The sequence below is a fragment of the Alexandromys fortis genome, unplaced genomic scaffold, assembly GCF_014885135.2.
Source record: "Alexandromys fortis isolate MF-2015 unplaced genomic scaffold, M_Fortis_MF-2015_v1.1 scaffold_33, whole genome shotgun sequence".
NCBI lineage: Eukaryota > Metazoa > Chordata > Mammalia > Rodentia > Cricetidae > Alexandromys > Alexandromys fortis.
The window spans coordinates 12,242,542-12,259,252 of NW_026067917.1; the positions used below are offsets into that span (position 1 = coordinate 12,242,542).

At 34.0% G+C, this 16,711-nt stretch overlaps 1 protein-coding gene across 1 annotated transcript in view; it reads left to right on the top strand.

Moving 5' to 3' along the window:
- Positions 1-16,711, top strand: part of Lrp1b (LDL receptor related protein 1B) — a 1,445,827-nt gene that overhangs the window by 1,372,705 nt on the left and 56,411 nt on the right. The window contains 4 exon segments of the mRNA XM_050139953.1: positions 6,151-6,267; positions 8,188-8,361; positions 10,195-10,320; positions 14,860-15,024. Coding sequence (XP_049995910.1) covers positions 6,151-6,267; positions 8,188-8,361; positions 10,195-10,320; positions 14,860-15,024 — 582 coding nt within the window.

Below are 16,711 nucleotides of genomic sequence, written 5' to 3' on the forward strand. Positions count from 1 at the left end.
TACAAACCAGGAGATTTCAAAGACAGTTTGGTCACTTTCTTTTGTATCCTGCAGAATGTCTCACAGACTCTTTCATGAAGCAGGAACCCCAAAGAATCATTTCACTTTTAGGCAAGTTTAGCAGTCATCTCTCTGTGGGTTTTTTATGTCCAGTTTATGCAACAGTCCAGGGAAGAGCAGTTTCTTGCCCAAATGGCTAACCAACTCCATAGGAGCATCTTCAATGCCCATCTTTCTCAGGAAGTAGCTTGGTGCTGACAGGAGCAGACCTGTCTCATTGTCATGAAAAATCCTAAGTAATTAAAAGATCTAAATGCCATATTCTGAAGTTTTTGAAAGATATAAAGAATGCCTATCTGAAATATATCTATGTACATCCAGAAAATCTAACTAACATGACTACAAACTTGACTATTATTGATGATTATCTATTAACATATTTCTTAATTATACATTACATTTTTAATGAGCTACACAATGACAATACCTTAATTAAGATCAGAAATACATATACACATAACAAAATTGATCTTAAATTTATATCAATAAATCAAGATTTATACCAATGTAAATTATTCATATCTATATCACATCCCCCTTTAAATGTAAGAGCATTTATAAACAATATTTGGGAAGCATAGAAAGTGTTGGGAGAACTCTCCAGTGACTGAAATCCTGAAATTCGCCTATTATTTTTCCATAGGTTTTATACCCAAAGTAAACTGGGGAATAAGGTAACAAAAGACTTCATTAACATGAAGCAAAAGGATATCTCACACAGTCAATGGCTTTATCACTGTGAGAAACCAAATCTGTCACCTAGGTAGCTAAGGTACTCTAGGTCAAGTAAGCTAAAGATTGACCTTCCTTAGGTGACCTCAAAGTTACAATGGAAAGAGGAGAAGTACATTTGCATATCCTGACCACCCATCAGAATAGCATTGAGCTATATTAATTTCAAAAGATCCAGGCAACCACCTCCTGAGTTAGGAGGTACAATTAAGCCTGCCAGTCGCCAAACTCTCTGACCTGCAAACAAGGTGGAAAGGAGCCTGGATTTTTCAGTCTCTAATGTGATTTATTTCTTTCTTCTAGTTTATTGTGTTTTCCATGATTTCTTTAGGGTTTTATTTACTTACTCTTTAAGGACTTCTATCATCTTCACATAGTTTGTTTATTTATTTATTTACTAATTTATTTTTTAGTCTTTTTATTGTGCTTCAGTTATGTTTGAATATTTAGGACCTACTGTGGTAGGATAGCTGGGCTTTAAAGGAAACATAATTTTGGGGCTGTTATTGTTTGTATTCTTTTATTGGCATCTAGTCATATGTACTTGGTGTAATTTTAGGTCTAAATGTTTATTTCTGGGCTTGTCTTGTTTTGATGGGAATTTTGTTCCTTGGTTTCTGCTTCCTCTCTAGTTTTGCAGAGTGTGTTGTTTTAAGTGTTCCTTGTTTTATTTGTTTCCTCATCTTAGGCATTCCTGGAGGAATGATTGCTAGGGATAGAGAATGGCTTTCCAGCAGGTGTTTTCTCTAGCTGAGTAGGTGGTCTTTAGGAGTTTGAGGCTGGGACACAGAGTTGAAGTATGAAGGAAAGGGGGATCCTCAGGAGGGCAGGTGGGAGAAAGAACCAGCCTCTGTTCTTTTTTTTTTTTTTTTTGTAGCACTAGGGTAGACCCTGAGAATTGATTCTGGTGTGATACAGAGAGGTGGGGAGATCTGTGGGTTTCTTGTCTTCTGGCAGAGGTAGGCTGTGGTTGCATAGGAGGTTTCCATCAGAGGTTTCAAAATTTCTTGAAAATTCATTAGCTATGGATTTAATGATGCAAGGTACTATTAACTATTTAATTAATATTCTATATGCCCACTACTGAAATTAACTCAAAAACATTATTAGTATTCTATACAGATACAGTCCTGGTGGCATATTAAAGTGCTTAAATTAGCCTGCACTTAACAGTGAGTAGGGTTTTTTTTTTGTTGTTGTTGTTTTGTTTTGTTTGTTTGTTTGGTTTTTTATTTGTTTGTTTGTTTGAAACAGGGTTTATTTGTAGCTATGGAGCCTGTCCTGGAACTAGCCCTTGTAAACCAGGCTGGCCTCGAACTCACAGAGAATCACTTGCCTCTGCCTCCCAAGAGCTGGGATTAAAGGCGTGCGCCACCACTGCCCGGCAGAGGTAGGTGTCTAATGAACATATGGACACCTACATATTTAAGGTTTTAATCAATTGAAAGGCATCTAAGTCTCTTTAAAGAAATACGCCATCTTATTTTTTAACCTAGTACTGTAGTCAATATAAGAAGAAACATGACCAGTTTTCATATTTAGGCAGTGAGTAGAGAGTGATAAATATTCACCTCTGCAGCAGGGGTATGAGATGCTTCCCTTTCAGCCATCCGCCTGTACAGCATAAATACACCATAATTACATGAGAAGAAAAAGGTGCCTATGTGTGTGTGTTGAGTAATGAATGACATGTCAGAACTGGGACAGTTTTGAATTCAACTTTTGGTAGGAGCTTAGGTAAGATTATATGAGATTGATTTGTGTACAATATCCTTTGAGGAATAGAATTTATGTTGCTTCTATCTTCCCCAAATTGGGGCAGTTGCAGAGGGAATAAAAAATGATGTAATGGCTCTTGGACCTCTTGTAATTGCTTGCTTCATTTACCAAAGACTTTGTATTCAGCAATAAAAATTCTCTAATTATATGAAGTGAAGAGAGTTTTAGGACTCTTTTGCTTCTCATTGATGCATCCTTTTTTACTAACATAGTCATTAACATATGTATGAGGCTTTAGTCTTTAAGTGTGCAGGAAAAGTATCATTAATATAGCTTGGAATCCAAATAATTAAATATTTATCAAAACATATAAATTAAGATTACAGAAGTACATATTTGCTAGTACTTAAGACTGTCTTTCACTGAACCAGGAACTTGCTGTTTCAATTAGGCTAGCAGAGATTACATAAATCATATAAATAGATAGATACATAATCATGGCTATTCAAACTGTTCATCTAGTTGATATTATCTATACCCTTTGAAAAATATGCAATAACTAAATGCATTGTATTTCAATCATATGCTTAACTGTGAATAGATATTAAAAAGATAATATTTCTATAACACTACAAAATAAAGAACAAAATTATTAGAATGGATACAAAGAAACCTTATGATAATTATACATTTTAATGAGATGTTAAATTTGGATTCACAGTGGGCATTTATGCATACCAAGAAAATGGAGATAAAATTGTCAAAAAGAATTAAAAAAAAATTGGGAATGCAAAAGCAGAGAAAATATTTCTATGCAGAAGTATCTCAGTGTATATATTTATATAAGCATACAACTCCCATATATAATGTGCATAGTGGAAGATAAAGGAGTGGTTTGTGATCTTTTATTATAGTTTTATATTAGGGTGCTACTGATGATAGTGAAATCATTTATTAATTAAGGCTCTTTGAAAATATAAGAGTTAAAAACATTTTAAAATCCCTAAAATGTAATGGCAACCGAGGTATCATAGACAATAATATGTTCAGATAAAAACTCTGACTCATTAAGGCCTATTGTGCTACTGTCTGTATCAGTTATGACCTTTGCAATGTAGCATAATGTTATCCCTGATTAACCTGAATAAGGACAATACCAATAGGCACAATAAGGAAGATAAGGAAAATGTGAGGAGCTACACCCATAGATAGAAACCTCCAGAAAATTAAGAAATACTGAGGGTGAAAGAGCGAGTCTTCTCTGGGATGATTTTCCAATAAAAAGTGGTCAGCTATGAAGTCATATCATAGAAGCAACACGAAATGCTAAACACAGAACACTGTATCTATGTATTTATGTATTAATATGTGTTAAATATATTTGTGTATATTATATATAAGTCAACAAGGACAAAGTGACCGCGTATATGAGAAGGAGCAAGGCTTAAGAGAAGGAAATGAGAAGGATTGAAGAGAGGAAAGAGTACAGGGAAATGATGTAATAGTGTTTCAAATTAAGAAAATAAAAGTCAGTTTCAAAATGCAGCATTTTATTTTAAATTTTCTTTACTCCTACTAATTTCACACACTATATTTGTCATTTTCAGTTTATATAGAAAAGCTTTCTACTGTGCCTTTACTTTTTTGTGGTTGTTATTGACAGTTTATTAAAAAAAAAAAAGAGGAGATATTTTAGAGGGAGACAGGTACTTGTTATTCCATATAAACTTGACTTTCACTGCTACTATAAGAAAAGTGAGCGTTCTTCTAATATCATTTATATTTAAAGGACATTTTTAACTAAAGGGCTTAAGAAAAAGAACAATCTTTCATGTATGGATTTCTTTTTGTAATATAAATTCCACTTATCTAAAAATCTTTGTTTTTTATTCTACAATTTCTAATTCTGTATAGTCCCAGTCAATAGTTTACTACTTGACAAAGGTTGGTACGGTCAAGGGTACTCATAATAAATTTGTAATAAACATAATAAACAATGGGTTTACTCTTTTCCATAATAAACAAATGTAATCTAGAAACAGAAAACTAATTAAATGGGGGAGACGTTTTGTTTAGTTTAATTGCTCATTCTACTAAATTCACAGAGGAGCAAGGCAAGTGTTTTTCTTTTCCTCACCAAGGCTCGACCCTAATGTCAACAGCAGGAAACTGGATTATTATAGAGTTCGTTTTTCTCAGAATTAAACAGAAGCAGAGACAGCTCAAGCAGCAAGCTACAAAGCACAGTCTACACTTTAACTCACATTACACCATCTCTCAGAGTCTCACTGGGCAGAGTTCACCTTATTTTACTTAAAGATGAGTACATTTCTATTGTTAGTTAAATTTTATCTCAACTAGAACTACATAACAAATTGAAAAGTTTCTCACAAATTGCTTTTAAGCCAACTGTTTTTCTTTTCCACTCTAACCCCCCAAACGCCTATAACTTAGTGGACCTTCACCTAGAGGTGTATCAACACTCCATGGTATTAATCTGCTAACCACATTTTAATTGTAATGTTCTTTCAAGGTGCATAATGCATTCTGTGTAAATGCTCAATATTTAATACCACACAAATTAAACATCTGCAATAATGAAGATTTATTCAAGAAATTATGCATCATGGATGTTATTACTTTTCCATACTTGAGTAACTTTACATTTTAACATAGAGTATACCCTTTTTTTGGGAGAAGATATGTCATAATCTCAATCATATTTATGGAATGAACAACAGAGAAATGGAAATAGCCTTTTAATGAATTATTGCTTTAGTGTTTTGGTGGTTACTAGCATAGAATGACTATAAAAATAAGGAGTAGCAGTCTTAGAAGAAATCTATAAGATGAAAAATACCATGTGACACTACAACTTTAAATAGGGACTTTAGTGTTCCTTGTCTCTTATTCAGATTATCAGTCTTTAGTTGCTTTAAGCTGAAGCATGCTTGTGGATGCCTCCCCCCACTCAGATAAGTTGTTTTTTTTTTTTTTTAATTTATTTGCATTGGTATTTTGCCTGCATCTATGTCTATGTGAGTTAGAGTTAGAAACAGATGTGAGATGCCATGTTCGTATTGGGAATTGAAACTGGGTCCTCTGGAGCTTTAGTCAGTGCTCTTTACCACTGAGCCATCCCACCAGCAGTTCAGACCAGTTCTTAATGGCTTTGTTTTATCTAATGTCCCTGAATATTTTGATCTTGGACTCTAGAGCTTCATAAGAGCTTCATAAAGGAATTTGAAAGAAAGATGGTTACACTAAGTTTAAATCATTGTTGCACAGAGAACTTCCATGACTCAAGATAAAACCTAAAATATTATGTAAAACTATAATAAACTAGCTATAATTAAGAACTCAGTAAGTGTGAAAAGGATGATTAAGGTGATCTTACATGCTAGGTTAAGATTGTTCTAATCTGGTATTAAATGAAAGCTATCTGATCTGAATGCACGTTTTCAAGGGTAGAGGTCAAGAATTCATTTTTACCTAGTTCCTACATTACTGTGATATGCAATGGATGATTTTTATGATTCCTAAAGAAAATAGCAATCATGATTAAACATTAAAATAGAAACTGAACTGTAAGTAACCTCAGTCTCTTTGTATGACTTGTACCTGCATATTGGTTTTCAGGTCTGACGGTTGATCACTTCGGTGAACGCATTTACTGGGCTGACTTTGAGCTCTCCATCATTGGCAGTGTCCTCTATGATGGCTCCAGTCCAGTGGTCTCTGTCAGCAGCAAGCAAGGTTTGCAAAGTACTTTTTCACTGACAATATTAGTTCACGACACAGACAAAGAAGTATGGACATTCTGCAATCTGGATTTCCTCTAATTCTTTCAAATTGCAGTGTTTCTATTAATTAAAACGTCCAATCCTATTGGTATACTGAAGAGGCCACGGCAGAGAGCTCCTCAACTTGCACAAGTATAGGTGCTGGTTGTCAATGCTCAGGAATCATTTCATTCTATAAGTTGTTTATGAATAATGTCAGTCAACATTAACGTTTTCAAAATTGTGATGATGGGCAGGCAGCAGGAAACATATTATCATGAGTCTTTCGTCATGATCATAGTTATTAGGCCTAGTGAAAAGAGGAGGAGCAATGAGTACTCCTCCCATTGAGAGTGCAGGATCTTCTGTGTTCCACAGCTGGGTCCACTTTTCTCTCTGCTTCTCTGCCCATCTCCCACCTGGTTTTCCCATTTTCAGGTTCCTATTGATTGCCTAACACACTCTTTACCTGGCTGACAAGTAATTTTGTTCTATCTTCTTTTCTTTTTTTTAATATTTATGTATTTGTTTATGTATTTATTTATTTATTTATTATGTATACAATATTCTGTCTGTGTGTATGCCTGTAGGCCAGAAGACGGCACCAGACCCCATTACAGATGGTTGTGAGCCACCATGTGGTTGCTGGGAATTGAACTCAGGACCTTTAGGAAGAGCAGGCAATGCTCTTAACCTCTGAGCCATCTCTCCAGCCCCTATCTTCTTTTCTTTTCCCTTAATTTCTTTTTCTGTAATTTACCACAAGTACAAATGCAAGCTTAAAACGTTAAGAATTTTATTACTACATTCACTAAATATAACTTCACTTCATATGGTTTTTGTAATAAAAATGAGGAAGTTGAAAAATAATTGAATGAAAATTCTGTGGTATCTTTGTTTAAACGGTGTTTTATTGCTCTTGTCATTGCTTCCTTGGTTTGTTTGCTCAGTTTGCAATCTTAGGAATTTACCAAATCTTCCCTTACTTTTATGTTAACCTGGTATAGTGTTGAAAAGAAAGGCAGAAGTTGGAAGAATATTTATTATTTTGTAAGATTTATTTATTTTTATTTTATGTACATGGAAATCTTTATCTATAGGTATAAATGTGTATCATATCCATGTCCGATACCATTAGAGGTCATATGAGGGGAGTCAGATCTCCTGAAAGTAGAAATACAGATGTTTGTGAATCACTAGGTATGTTGGGAGTGAACTCAGGTCCTCTGCAGAAGCAACAGATGCTCTTAACTGCTTCTTTATCCAAATCCTCTATGTCCCTTTTCTAAAACAAAAGACAGTAATCTTTGTTGTTGTTGATAGTGCATCATTCTCTAGCTCACGGTGGCCTTAAACTCTTCTTTATGTTTGAGCCTCCTGAGTGCTGACAATATATGCATATGCCACAATAACCATTTCTATTATTTCAAATAATCCTGTAATTACATGAAAATCCACTAATTCAGATGTTAAAATTCAACTAATAAGTTAATAAATTAGGATTTTCTTAACAGACAGCTTTGTGTTACAGATGAGAGTTGTTTTTCCTCTTGTCAACATCATACCACAGGCAGTTATTCAGCCAGCATAAAATAAACCCAGATAATCTTTGAAGAAGCAGCAAGGGGTGACAGAGATGTTTGTTCTATAGGTTCTAGGTAGCATGTTTATCACCTTACAGAAACCACTAAAACGATTTTTAAGTTTGATGTTGACAAAAAGCCCAGTAATTGGATTTTGGATAAATGTAGGTATTTTTAACATTGGAATTTATATTCAGCCTGTGTTAGCAAATATTAATTGTAAAATATATCTATGTCATCGAGTCATGATTGTGTGAGGCACTTAGATTGAACTCACAATGGCATTAGTTCCTGTCTTCTGAACATTCCAGGTTTGCTGCATCCTCACAGAATTGATGTCTTTGAAGATTATATATATGGAGCAGGACCTAAAAATGGTGTATTTAGAGTACAAAAATTTGGTCGTGGCCCAGTAGAAGTCCTAGCTCTGGATGTTGACAAAACAAAGAGTGTTTTGATATCACATCGTTATAAACAACTAAATTGTAAGTAAAATTTATCATTTTTTTTCCTGAGATGTCTTAAGTTAATATATTTGTAGTTATGGTAACTATGTTAATATTGCCAGTAGGCTATCTAAGTCTGCTTTTGATGTGCTCATTCAATTCAGCAAATATATAAAAGTGTCCTCTATTGCCAGAAGAAATATAAACACTTTGCTGCATTTTTTAGAATTTTCTTTGAACTAATTTCTATTTAAAAACAATTAAAACAGCTTATAAGGTTGGTCTACCTTGGAGTTATGAAAATTCATCGATTTCCATTTCTCTGTGCTGTTTTTAAGCACCATTGATCAACATACCATTACCACTGCAACCACAAGAATGTTCATAGAGATCTCTTCCCAAGAGTTGTATCTTCTCTGATAAGTTGTTTATTACTTATCATAAACATAAATTCCCAACCTAGGAAGGATTCTCTAAGGAAGTTATTAAGGATGATATATTGAAATTATGTTGCAAGCTCAGCCAAGTATATTGGAAATTCAAATATAAGTATTCACATGTCATGTTTATTAAATAATTTATACTTATTTATAGTCACTTTTTTAAAGACAGTGTTTCTTTGTGTATCCCTGGCTGTTCTAGAACTCCCTTTGTAGATCAGGCTGTCTACAAACTCAGAGATTTGCCTGCCTCTTCCTCCCAAGAGCTGAGGTTAAAGGTGTGTGCCACAATTCCCGAATTTACAGTCAATCTTCAAGGGAAGTCAAAGTGTCCATTTCAATGTGAGTTTTGCCAGTATGTGGAAAGACAGCCATGTTTATAGAAATCACTGGAAACACATTCTAGCAGGAAATAAATCACCGAAATACCTCCTTAGATGCTGCTGCTGTTATTAAAAATCACATATACTGAGTTTATGTTTAATACTTGGGAACGTCATCCCACCTTATAGTTCTGACTAATTCATAATCTCAACTAAATGCTGCTAGATTTGTAATCTAAAGTTAATGCATTCCTATCGTAAATATGGTAGGATGGAGCAGTAGATTTTAGCAGAAAAATTTCTGTAATCTGGCTAGAATCTAGTAAAGAGCATGAATTCCCTCTGATCACATATGATGCTTGCTATATAATCATTTAGATAAGTTTAGTGCTCAGTCTCTCACATGGTAAGTAGGAAACCACTTTAATATGTTTCCAGTCATATTTTTTTAAACTTAAAAAAGCATGTGAATTCTATTCTTTGTGATCACACAAATGATAAGTTGTTTCTTTCAAAACTGTACAGTGAGTTACAAAAAAGGTTCAGATATCCCAATTCTAAAGTTATGTTACTTTCTTTGCATGCTTTGATGTCCATTGGAAATTTAAAATAGCAATAATTTAACAAAGTGCTCAGTTGAAAAATTCTTGTCTTATAAGTTTGATTTAGACTAGCAACCTAAGTCTGAGTCTTGAATATTCTGGAAAAGGCAATCACCAGATAATCGTTCATAATGGCCCAGAGCATAAAATAATCAACATAGATATCTGTACATGTACTGAATCAGAAAGAAAGTTGGGTTACTTTCAATCCAAAAGTTAACTAACTTTATCGAAAAGTACCCCTGAACTAATGATAAATGTATAAATGTACAATCATATCCTTTGTAGAATGGGCAAATTCCTTATCAAGGAAGGTATTCTGTAATGATTTTTCCTTACTTATAAAGTAGAGTGTCAGCATTAAAATGCAATAGCCTCAGTAAAAATTGCCTTGATATCTTTTTCATATTGGTAATTCATCATTTCAGCTTGCTGAATTTTATGCTTTTGAAACTTATTTCAACTTTTCTCCCACACATCTGTTTTTCTTCATTTTGTTTCCATCAGTACCCAATCCTTGTTTGAATTTGTCATGTGATTTCCTCTGCTTGCTGAATCCTTCTGGGGCCACTTGTGTCTGCCCAGAAGGAAAATATATGATTAATGGAACCTGCAATGATGACAGCCTATTAGGTGGGTATTCTCTCTTATTCTATAAACAGTCAGATGTATTATTCTGTGAACATTGGGGATGAATTTATATGAGCTTTGGTACTAAGCAGTATTACTTTCTCCATCAATTAATCTGCCTTGATATCAGTGACTTTTGAATGTTTGTAAAATCAGTCCTCTTGACAGAAGATTCTCTATCTGCCTGCCTTCAACAGAACACTGTACATTCAATATGTGCTTAATGGATCAAGAACTGAGAAGTTACTCTCAGAATCTAAATATGTTATTTGATACCTCTTGTTTTATAGATAAGATTTTGAGAATGAGTTTCCTCTATAGGTTTAAATTTCAGACCAGAATTCATTTATTCTTTTAATTTATTTATTTTTGATACCTTTTATTAGTTCATGTATGTAGAATACTAATTTGTAAAAATACAGGATACATTAGAAATTACCTTAATCTATTCATATGAAATGATATTTTACATTAAATATTATTTATTGTAAGAATAATACTAATACCTATATCAACTTTTATAAACAAAGCATAGCATTAATTTAGAAACTAAGGACTTATATAGAAGTGAAGTTGAAAATATTTCTTCACATAGCTTATATTTTTGAAGTATGAATTTAGAAAGAGTAATGATTATTTCAGAAAGCAGCATTGTTTTAAAAGGTGAGATTTGAACCAAATGGAAGATGAGAAAGTAAAAAGAAAAAGTTTTCTCCTGGATATCCAGTAGATAAAACTCTTCCAAACTTAAGGTGTTAGTCATTACTGGAACAATTCTATTAAAAGAAAACACTATCCTTACCAAATTTTATGTCACAGAAAAAAAAAAAACAGCATGCTCCAAAGCACTTTTGGATCACAGCAAGCATTTGGAAATAAGAGATAAATTTAGAATTTCTACCCAGCAGGATTTCTTACTTACTGTGCACGCCTCTGTTAGAATTCACTGCTCACCTCAATATCATGTCTTTATCCTCATTTGCCCTCTCCATCCCCGGACCTCTAGCTCCTTGGTTTCCACTGTGGGTTGTGGGTTGCACTCAGTTTAAATACTTTGCATAAATGCTGCCTAACTCAATCACATTTTTTTGTATTTGTTAACATACATATTTTAAAACCTGAATATGTAAACCCTAAGAAATTAAAAGATGGAAAGATGAATGATGTATACCAATGAGTGGTGTTTATCTGAGCAGCCATGGGTCTTACAGCAGGGGTATACTTCAACTCTTATTAGGGCTCAGATGACTTAATTTTGAGGATTGCTTTGAAGTTCTTATATTATATGATTTTTGAATACAACATGGAAGACTTTGGAGTTACATTTAAACCGAAGAAGGAAGAAACTCTGAGAGGACATTGAATTAGGTTATATAGAGGACACCCTGATATATTCCCATTCTCAGGAAGAGAATTGGAGAAATATGGCTTGTGAGTAGCCAGTTTTCAAAATTTCTAATAGAGACCTGTGGATCATGCCTAGTGTTAACACTGTCTTGCTAACTCCAGTTACCAAACACATTCTGTTACTGCTACATAATGACCCTGATGCTTTGTTGATTTCCCTGCAGCTGGAGGACTGTGTTCTCAGCTGTGCTGGGGAAATTAAGTATTTTCAAATTACACCACTGGTGAGGTCAAGGAACTGTACTGTGTGGGAGTGTGGTATAATCAACCACCCAGAAACTGAGTTTCTTAAAGGTCAACTATCATTTCAGGTGAAAATGCCTTGTCTCACTAGCCTCCCACCTACACGTCAAAAAGCAATGGCTACAGCAGGAACTGGCTTTGTTCTATTTCCACTTAAGTATTTAAATGGGTCTCTCTCTGCCTAAATAGAACAATGTTTTAGGAGTATAAATAAGACCTCACAGGGTTATTTTTTGGTTGTTTTGATTTTTTTTTAATGTAGCTAAAATCAGTCATGTTTTCCTGGTACTGATGTTTAGTACAGCCCCATTCCTTAACTCTTCGCATGTCAGTTACTTCTTCAATCTGCTAATGTCAAAAGATGAGCGCACACTATCTTTAAGCTTTGTATGAGAAAATGCAAACTTTTGGCAGAATATTTTACCTGTTCTTTTCGAAAGTTGATTATAATAGCTGACGTCGGCTTCTGAGTATTAGTATTATTTAGTTATTGCTAAGTAAGGCCTTCTGTTTAAATACAGAAATATTGCTAGGCAGTGGTGGCACATGCCTTTAATCCTAGCACTTGAGAGGCATAGGCAGGTAGATCTCTGAGAGTTCAAGGCCAGCCTGGTCTATAAGAGTTAGTTTCAGGACAGGCTCCAAAGCTACAGAGAAACCCTGTCGCAAAATAAATAAATAAATAAATAAATAAATACAGAAATATTAATGTTAGTTCTGGATGATTGTAACTCAGGCTTCATTTCATCAGTTTTCTATCCCATTTTTAAGTTGTTAGTTCCTAATGACTAATAATATTGTAATGTTCATTCTCTATAATGCAGATTTTGGATATCTTTATCATTCACATATACTATCTACAGTTGGGAATTCATCTTCTTAAAGTATCTAAAATGTATAACTCTAGTGTTCTTATTCAGAATCCCTTTTAGTTTCTTTTTTCCTCAAAAGTTAGACATATTTGAGAAGCTATAAATTAAGCAAGCACATTTCCACTGTCAATATTCAAACTGTTCTTGATCTCCTCATAGTAAGCACACTGTAGAGAATCTCAAATTCAACTGAGGTCAGTAATTTAATATGCTCAGAGGTGATTCACCCTAACTTTTTTATCTCTTCCTATATCACCGGTTTCACTTCATTTCCCCCTCAGAATTCTCTAGCTCTTTCCATCATATTTTGCTCTGTTTAAGTCATCCTTGTCCTGCCCAATCTGCATAATTCAGCAACATCCTACCTGTCACACTGCTTTCAGTTACAAATCTTCCAGCATATTTATTCTTTAGCTTTTGATCCTCCTCAAAGGATTCATATCTGGGCAAAAGACCAAAAGGCAGTGTTTGCCCCATTCCATCTTTCTGTTTTCAAAGCTTTGTTTCCTGTTATTCTTTCCCTCAAACCTTATCTTGTCAGATACTCAATCTTTTCCTTGCAGGTTCTGAATTACACAGATACACTACGCCTATATGTAAATAGTGTATGGACTTTTATTTCCTAGTCCTCCAGACCTGAACAATTACAAAGAAACTATATTAATTACAGCACCGGTTGGCTGATAGCTCAGCTGTTTTTCTAGCTTGTTCTTACAACTTATATGAATACATTTCTATCAATCTGTGTATTGCCATGGTGATGTGACTTACAAGTAAATTTTTGGCATCTTTGTTCTTCAGCAGCTACATGGCATTTCCTTGACTCCACAAACTCTCTCTCTTTATCTTTTTGTGTTCCCCACCCCTGGCTTTACTTTGCTAAGCCATTGGTCAAAGCAGCTTTTTTCATTAACCAATAAAAGCAACATATATGCAAGGACATCCCATATCATCTCCCTTTTTCTAAGTAAAAAGAAAGTTTTAAATTTTACAATAGTAAAATTACTTATAACAAAAGATTTATCAAGCAAGAATTAGCGTCAAAGCCAGGCGATGGTGGCCCACACCTTTAATCCCAGCACTCGGGAGGCAGAGGCAGGCGGATCTCTGTGAGTTCGAGACCAGCCTGGTCCACAGAGCTAGTTCCAGGACAGGCTCCAAAGCCACAGAGAAATCCTGTCTCGAAAAACCAAAAAAAAAAAAAAAAAAAAAAAAGAATTAGAGTCAAAACACTTAGACTATTTGTATTAGGCAAAATTAAATACACTATCATCTATCTTATCTTTGTGAATCTAAAGTTTTGTATATAATTTATCTTTTATAATAGCTAAGGAAAGCTACAAATATAATTATTTGTCTTGAACTCCAACAAGAAACCCAGACTAATATAATATTGCATAAGAAAACAGGAAGTGCAATATAAGTAACTTTCAGAGTTCAAGAATTGACACAGACATCTCGCTACCTGGACAGTCACCCAAAGTTTGACTTTAACATTGGGACATCCATCTTCAGCCTATAGGCCCATAATATCTGGGAGACTTTAAAGTAAGGCAGTAAATTTGAAGATCTGTTCTAACTTGTACTAGAAAAGTTCAACAGTTGCTTTCTTCTGTGTCCTGTTAACATATATTTCTTAATTATTTGTTACATTTGTAATGAGCTGCACAAACGCAGAACCTTGATAAAGAGCAGAAATATACATATAACAAAAGTGACCTAAAATTTGTATTAATAAACCAAGATTCATACCAAAGCAAATTTCTATAGCATATTCCCTTTTAAATGTAGACAAACATTTAGTGACAATATTTGAGAATATGGACATAGTTCTTCTCATTCTGCTTCCTACTATTTGTTGGGAAATGTAATTTTTGGGGGTGTTCATGGCAACCTTTCAATTTCAAATTTGCTCTATTTTGTGAAAAAAAATTATTATATTTAAATATATGTGTTTCCTTAGGTTACTTTAGACTTACCTGAACAAAATGCTTGTCTGTATATTTCTTCTTATACATAGATGACTCCTGCAAACTGACTTGTGAAAACGGAGGGAGGTGCATCTTGAATGAGAAGGGGGATCTGAGGTGCCTCTGCTGGCCCAGTTACTCAGGAGGACGATGTGAAGTCAACCACTGCAGCAATTACTGTCAGAATGGAGGGACCTGCATACCATCCTCTCTAGGTAAATTCTTGACCGTATGATGTATGCAAATCATGTGTGCAAATCACTTGCATTTTCCTAGTGTGTGAAATGTATGAGTTAAATAAAGCTTGATAATTTTGATGTAGCAAAAATCATCATGGTTTAAATTTAAAAACGATTCAACAAAATCAAAGACATTTATTCATTCCATCAAAGGTCAGTTTGCAAAATTAGTAATAGTAATTGACACTAAGCATATTGCTTAACAAAGATCAAAATAACCAGTATTACCAGTGCCTTTTAATTTTCACTTTAAGGTAACATAATTACATACACAAATACACAATCTTTAAAAATAAAATAATTCCATATAGAATTTGAATACATATTTCATTTGAGTTAATTTTCTCCTTCCCCTTTTATTGCATGATATCTCCTTGTGTTCTTTGCTCCAGTTTAGATTGATATTTGTGTATACCTTTTCATTACAGGTGGATGTCCAGTTTTATGTCACACTTTATTAGATAGGTTATCTTATTTAGTGCACAAGTTGTTGGCATTTTAATAAAATTTAGTTTTACATGGCAGCATTGGTGTATCATGGAATTTTGAATACTTTCCATTGATCTACATGTGTGTTTCTGTGAAAGAACCACATTGCTTTTATCACCATAACTGTTTAACTTAACTTGAGGTCAGATAATGTATCTATATTTGTGTGTGTGTGTGTGTGTGTATTCACGTGTGTGTGTGTTCACGTGTGTGTGTGTGTTCACGTGTGTGTGTGTGTGTGTGTGGTATACCCATGCATTTCTGTGAGTGTTATCATTTCTACCTGTAGGTCTTAGAGCTCAACCAAGTAAACTTTTCTCTGTCTTTTTCCTTGAAACAGGGTCCCTTTACTGATCACAGCTTATCTTTTTGGCTATACTAGATGTCAGTAAGGCTCCAGAATCTACCTGTCTCCACTTTTTCAGTTCTCGTTTTATAGGCACAGACTGCCATGCCATGTATTTATTTATGGTGGCTGAAGATCCAAACATGGGTCTTCTTGCTTACACAAAACCTCTTGGGACCTCTTGCTTGCAATTTATTTGTTAGGTTTTGTTCCCAGCTCCATGGCTCTGAACATTTCTTTATTGGAAGGATTTTATTTACTAATTTAATTCCTTTGCTGTTGTGGGTCCGATTGGGTTGGTTATATATTCTCATACATTCTTTACACATATATGTTTAGAAATTTTCCAATGTCTACTAATACATCAAGTCTGTTTTAATATCATCCTTTAAAATATTCAATTCTAATCTTATGTATTTTGTTGGAGTATGTTTTGACAATTCAACTTTTGGTAATAGTTTTATAAATTTAGACCTTTTTTTTCTCTTGTTCAATCTATTTTTGTTTTCAGAGAACCAAGTTATCATTGATTAATTCTATTTATTAATGTTTTAATCTTTACTTATTTATTTTATGCCAGCGTTTTTATGATTTACTTCTTCCTGCAAAAATCAATATTTTTATTCTTTTTATATAGTCTTACTTTTCTAGATATTTAAGGTGCACCGTTAGCTTATTTATTTCATTTCTCTTTGACTTTTTAAATGTAACTTGCAACTCTCAGCTCTTCTTATAATTGCCTAAGCCATGTCTCAGAAACTCTGATCTTTTGTGCTCTTCATTTTGACTCTAGTAGCATCTTAATTTGTCATTAATTTCTTCAATGAC